General features: G+C 38.3%; 1 protein-coding gene across 1 annotated transcript; it reads left to right on the forward strand.

Moving 5' to 3' along the window:
- Positions 1 to 2,570: 2,570 nt before the first annotated feature.
- On the forward strand, positions 2,571 to 3,518 carry LOC100692214 (olfactory receptor 13C2-like). Its single transcript, XM_019352411.1, has one exon. The coding sequence runs from the start codon at positions 2,571 to 2,573 to the stop codon at positions 3,516 to 3,518; it is 948 nt and encodes a 315-aa protein (XP_019207956.1).
- The last annotated feature ends 3,219 nt before the right edge of the window (positions 3,519 to 6,737 follow it).

Below are 6,737 nucleotides of genomic sequence, written 5' to 3' on the forward strand. Positions count from 1 at the left end.
TAGTTACTGGTCGGTTTTGCTCATGCAGTTGGATAGTGTAGTGGTAAGACTACACACCTTCGGAAAGGGAATCACAAGTTCGATTTCGACCTAGTATAAGGGTCCTGGCTAGACCTCCCATGCTAAAACCAAGCCCTGGAATGGCACGGCTGCATCTGCAGCTCGGACACAAACATTTCACTACATGTTGTACTTTTTATGTGACAAATAAAATTTGAATTTGATTTCATAGTATTTTCTCTCTGCCATAGTTACCCGCTTGGTCATCATGCTTCACAGCTGGAACAATACTCACCTCTGTTTGGACGCTGGTTTTCTGCTATCAGGTCACACTCCCTTCATTGTGGGGCTCCACCTGCCTGCCTCCCTGCCACAGCTGTTGGATCAAGTACATTCTGGACTCTTTCTGGATCATTGCTCACCCGGACCCCTTGGACTCCCTCCTCCCACGACGTCTTCACCTGCAACTCGTAAGCCATTACAACATCGTTTAGCAAACTGGCTGTGATTCACTGGATTGAATCTAGCCATAGTTCACAGTTTAGGATTCGCGTTTCATAGTTTTGTCTCATAGTTCATAGTTCTCAACCTCACAGTTTATAGTTCATAGCCTTCAGAATTTCTTGCAAAATTACTGTTCATTGTTATCAAATTAGTCACTGTAAATAAAGCACTGTATCCACGTCAATCTTTCCTCCGTCTGTGTCTGCACTTGAGTTCACACACACAGCCTGGCCTTTTCGGTCGTAACACTACCTGCAGAGGGTCAGGCAAGTCCTGAGGAGTCAGCTGAGTGGTAAGAACAAGATCTGGGCTATCAACACCTACGCCCTGCCCTTTATCAGGTACCCTGCTGGCATAATAAGTTGGCCAAAGGTGGAGATAGAAGCCAGTGACATCAGTGACCAGGAAATTCTGACCATGCATGGAGGGTTTCACCCCAAATCCAGCACCCTGAGGCTGTATGCTAAGCAAAAGGAAGGAGGCCGGGGACTGTTGTGTCAGCACCACAGTCCAGGATGAGACAGCAAACATCCATGAATACATCAGGAAGATGGCCACGACAGACCACACGCTCAGGGAATACCTCAGGCAGCAGAAACTCAAGAAAGAGGAGGAAGAGAAGGAACCATCATAGAAGGACATGAGGATACAGGAAGTGGCTGACATCCAGAAATCCTACCAGTGGCTGGACAAAGCTGGACTAAAACACAGCACAGAGACACTAATCATGGCAGCACAGGAACAAGCTCTGAGCACAAGATTGATAGAGGCTGGGGTCTATCACACCAGGCAAGACCCCAGGTGCAGGCTGTGTAAAGATGCTCCTGAGCTAATCCAGCACATAACAGCAATGTGTAAGATGCTAGCAGGCAGGGCATACATGGAACACCATAACCAAGTGGTTGGCATAGTGTACAGGAACATCTGTGCCGAGTATGGCCTTAAAATCTTGAGGTCGAAATGGGAGATGCCCCCTAGGGGTGGTGGAGAATGACCAAGCTAATATCCTGTGGGACTTCCAGATACAGACGGACAAAATGGTGGTGGCTAACCAACCGGACATAGTGGTGGTAGACAAACAGAAGAAGACGGCCGTAGTGATAGATGTAGCGGTTCCCAATGACAGCAACATCAGGAAGACGGAACACGAGAAGCTCGAGAAATACCAAGGGCTCAGAGAAGAGCTCGAGAGGATGTGGAGGATGAAGTTAACAGTGGTCCCAGTGGTAATCGGAGCACTAGGTGCGGTGACTCCCAACAACATCGGAGATCTCTGTCCAGAAGAGCGCAGTCCTAGGAACAGCTAAGATGCTGCGCAGGACCCTCAAACTCCCAGGCCTCTGGTAGAGGACCCGAGCTTGTAGGATAGACCGCGCGCAGGGGCGAGCGGGGGAATTTTTTCCATGTATGCTATATATAGGCTTTATTTATAGGGTATAAATAAAACAACTTATGAAAAGTTGGACATTTGTAATGCACAAGCTTGATGTCCTTGGTTTTGTTAAAGTTTTTTTAATTATTATTTTTATCATTGTTATTATATAGTATGTTAGTTATCCAAGTTTTTTTTACACTGAAAATGTACACAAGGCATAAGACCACTGCACCTGAAATGGAAACCAAATAAAAACTCCTGATAAAAGAAGATATGAACCCAAGTGCACAAAAGCCAGGATACATTCAACAATAAAATCTTGCTACATTATTAAAATTCTATACTCGATTATTAGAAGTTGGCTGATCATTGTCATTGTTAGCTGCAACTTATGATCCATTACTTGTAACTACTAAAGCCTCAAGTAAAAGAGGCTGAACAATGATGTAACCGACTTTCACAGTTCAGCTCCCTCAAGGATGAAGCAAACCAATAAAACTCTTCTTCAATCTACATACATATGATTCACTAAATGCATTTGATTGATGAGTGTACTTGTATTTAAGTTCTGATATCTTCAAAAGAATAATACAGACAACACAGTTTTAGTGCAATTTTGATTCTATTTCTTCATGTAAACTGGTTATGCTGCTATATATCTTTTTTGTAGCATTTTTATCTTTTTTATTTCATGGATGAGGAGTTAAATACCACCTATGTAACTCTAGATGGATACATTGAAGTTAACAAGTACAGATATGTTTATTTTTGTATTATCTTTACATTATACATTATAATAATCTGCAGTAATTCTACCATCGTGTACGTGATCTGGATTCATAAAAATCTTCATGAGCCTATGTACATTTTCATTGCAGCTTTGCTACTGAACTGTCTCCTTTGCATCACATCTGTTTACCCAAAACTTCTGATTGACTTTTTATCTGAAAAACAAGTCATAACATATTCAGCCTGTCTCTTTCAGTTTTTTATATTTTACACTTTAGGCAGTTCAGAGTTGTTTCTCTTGGCAGCCATGGCCTATGACAGATATGTGGCTATTTGTAAACCTCTTGAATATCCAACTATCATGAACAAAACCACTGTGAGCATTTTCCTGGTTGTATCTTGGCTTATACCTGCTTTTCATATTGCAGTCCAAGCAATAGCGAGTGCTGAAGCAACACTGTGTAACTTTAACTTAAAGGGAATATTTTGTAATAATGCAGTTTACACTCTTCAGTGTGTAAGGTCAAGATTAATTATTGTATTTGGAGTTGTTACTTTAATAGATCTTATAATACTTCCTCTGCTCTTCATAGTTTTCACTTATACAAACATTTTTATCATTTCATATCAAAGTTGTAAAGAAATTAGGAAGAAAGCTGCAGAGACCTGTTTACCCCACCTGTTAGTTTTAATCAGTATTTCCTGTCTAAGTATCTATGATGTAAGCATAGCTCGAGTGGAATCAGATTTTCCAAAAATTGCTCGATTCCTGATGACATTACAAATAGTGCTCTATCATCCATTGTTTAATCCATTCATTTATGGGCTCAAAATGAAGGAAATTTCTAAACAGCTAAAAAGATTCTTTTGTCATGCCAGAATCATTACGTGTATTAACTATGAATGCTAATGTGCCGTAATTCGTTATGTAATCAGTTTGCTGAAGTTACTGAAAACACTTTTCATTTAACATAATCAAAAAGTAAAACATAAAAATGTCATTTTTAGTCATTTAATTATTCATAAATTATTGCAATTATTTGCCGTAGGTATAGTCCATATCCAAGTCCATATTGATAATAGGACAAACATGTTCAAAGTTTATTTTGTAGATATACTACTCCTCAACATGTTTTTCTGTAGTTTCTAATAATTACAAGTCTATCAGAGTAATCAATCTTTTTAAAGAAAACATATTTAAGCAAAATAAATGACATTAGTTTTAATCCATTTCCCACAATTCTTTTTTTATTTTCTTTAATTGTATGTTGCTGTGCTCAGTACAATGCTCATCTAAACAGGATGTAATACCTACAGTTTCAGAGCTAAAGAGTTTTGGTAAGTTACAACATAAGAGCTTTTGGAGAAGCAATTAATGAAAAATGTATGCATTTGTCTTAACATAAACATATCCATTCTGCCATAGGTAAAATGATAGGTAATTAAATCCATTTTCAGATTAATGTTTTTAAACTTTTGTATTTCTTCATTTTTACATTATTGCTGATTCTTTTTTACAATATGCTATAATTGGAACATAGTGAAACATAGATTCTCCACTAAAGGAATAAGTGGTAACACTTTGTAACTGTTGTCCAAGGACGTGCATCTTCACCACTTGTCACATTTTATCGGTCAGTGTGAGTTATTAACCAAACAGATGTATGTAGAAATGAAAAAAAAGAAATGTAAAAATTTACCTCATCTCATAAACCCACAATATTATTAACAATAGAACATCAAAAACATGTCAAATGTTTTGAAATGAAAGTTCAATATTTTACCATTTCATGAAAAATATTAACACCTTTACAACAGATAGGTTCTAAAATCTACCTTCACAATCTGTAATTAAATTATATAAATAATTTGTAAAACAAATGAAACTTCTAAACTTAATCTTAAGTTCTTCTTTTGTCAGATCTAACTATAATAAATATATAATTGGGAAAAGTAGATGAAAATTAAAACTTTTTTTCGTGATATGACATCTTTGCCATTACTTCTGTCGTTGCAGGGTGGGTTCAGAATCTTCCCCATGATATCAAATATGGTATCAAGTATTTTCCTGGTTAATATGTATCGAGTTTGAAATTCTAGTATTATAACAACCCAATTAGTCATCATAGCATTTGATATTTTAATGTGTAGAGATTGTAACGAAACTGTATTTTTCCTTAGTGTATTGATTACCTGTTCTGACAATAACACATATATAACATGTTTATTTGAAGCATGGTGGGACAGACACTCATCACAGCACTAGTAAGACATGATAATCTGCAAAACATATCCCTCTTTGGGTATGACTGTTACTGCTTTACTGCTTTCAGGGAGTAGACGCTGTGTGTGTTCCAAGGAAGAACTGAGGAATAAACCACCAACACCTTATATGGAAATGATAAGTTGTGCTACAAGTTATGAAAGTTGTGTGTCTGTGTGCCTGACTGTATAAGGGAAGCACAGCTCTGCTTCTGCTTTAGAGACTCTGGCTTGACTTTGACTGACTGGACTCCTTCTCTTGCTGCAGCGTGAATAAAACTCACTTCAAAGACACTCATCAAGTGTTTGCATTTTATTTTAAAAAATTCCACGACAAGATATAGGTGAATATTCATATCTGTGCATTCCCAGGTGCTGCCAGCTAAATCTAAGTTTTATCACTCCCACTTTTCCATTCAAGCAATCTTCATCTCCACCACCAGCATCTAGGCTCTGGGGGGTCCTGCTCTAATCCCTCTCATAGCTTTGGTTCCGTTCCACCGAGATGGGCCATTGAATTGTAACCGCCAAAAAACCTATCTACTCAGTCATTCCCATGTTTACACAATTTTGAATTATGAAAAATATCTGAATATAATAACCTTTTTGTGTTGACTGTCAAGTTCACTTTATTTATATAGCACAATAATCAACAGAAGTTGACCAAAAGAAAAAAGGAAACTTACATTTACATTCCAAGTCTTAAAGAAACCCAGTTCCTAAATATATGGCAAGCTGACAGGTCTGTTGTATTGTGTTAACTATTTCTTGTGGAAGGTGATTTAATTGTCATTAAAATGTGCTCCGAATTTTCAAATTGATGATGATTTATTTGATAAATCAAGACACACACGGCTCTCTGCCATATAAGCTGCCTTTATAAGTTAAAAGTATCAAAATCAGTACTCAGTATCAGTAATGCTGAACCTGTATTTACTTTGCAGTGTTGCAGACCACTAGGAGCCAAGGTTCTCATTTGACTGTCGTGAAACATCTGTGTGCTGGCAGGAGAGGACCCAAACGCAAACTCACGGAAAACGGGACTTAACTCAAGATACAGCTTTATTACTGAATGGGGGAAAAGGCCATACAAGACAAAATGCAAAACTAAACTGGGAAATTCTAATGCTAATCTAATCTAATTACTCAGGGAAACACAGGGAGAGACACACAGCCATGAGGGAGGACAGAACTGAGAGAGACGCTGACCTAAATACACAGAGGGATGACAGGGACGTGAGGACACACACAGCTGATACGAACAACCATAACGAGACAGGGGAAGCTAGACTAAACGGAATGAACATGAAAACATGGGACCTTTACAATAAAACAGGAAACATGATGTGTGAGTGGAGGAGAGGCAGGCTAGAGGTTGCAAGGTAACACAAGGGAGAGCACAGACATGACGGGCTGGGGAAACATGATGGACTAAAACACAAGGATTCGAAACAAGGGACAAGGACTCGCACAACTAAATAAACACAGATGCACAGGGGGAGACAGAGGGCAAAGACACAAGGGGAAATCTAACAAACCATAGTGAACAGAATAACCTAGGAACCAAATAATACAGAATGATCAAAACTGCACAAAAACTCAAAACACTGGGTCAAAAGACCCAGGACCATGACAAGGCACATCGTTTTCAACCCCCCTAAACCCCCTGCAGTCTTTCGCTACTTGGATTAAACATGATATAAGTCACTTAGAGAACTTCTAAATGTCAATGTTTGGTTTATTTCTGTGTTTGATTTGTTCCTGAGTAAATCGGTTTTGGCTGAGATTAAAGTTCAACTTCATAACTAGACTATTTTATTTAATAGTGAAGTCTTACTTGGAGAGCTGTCAGTATATTTTGAATTTC

The sequence above is a fragment of the Oreochromis niloticus genome, linkage group LG16, assembly GCF_001858045.2.
Source record: "Oreochromis niloticus isolate F11D_XX linkage group LG16, O_niloticus_UMD_NMBU, whole genome shotgun sequence".
In the NCBI taxonomy this organism is placed as follows: domain Eukaryota; kingdom Metazoa; phylum Chordata; class Actinopteri; order Cichliformes; family Cichlidae; genus Oreochromis; species Oreochromis niloticus.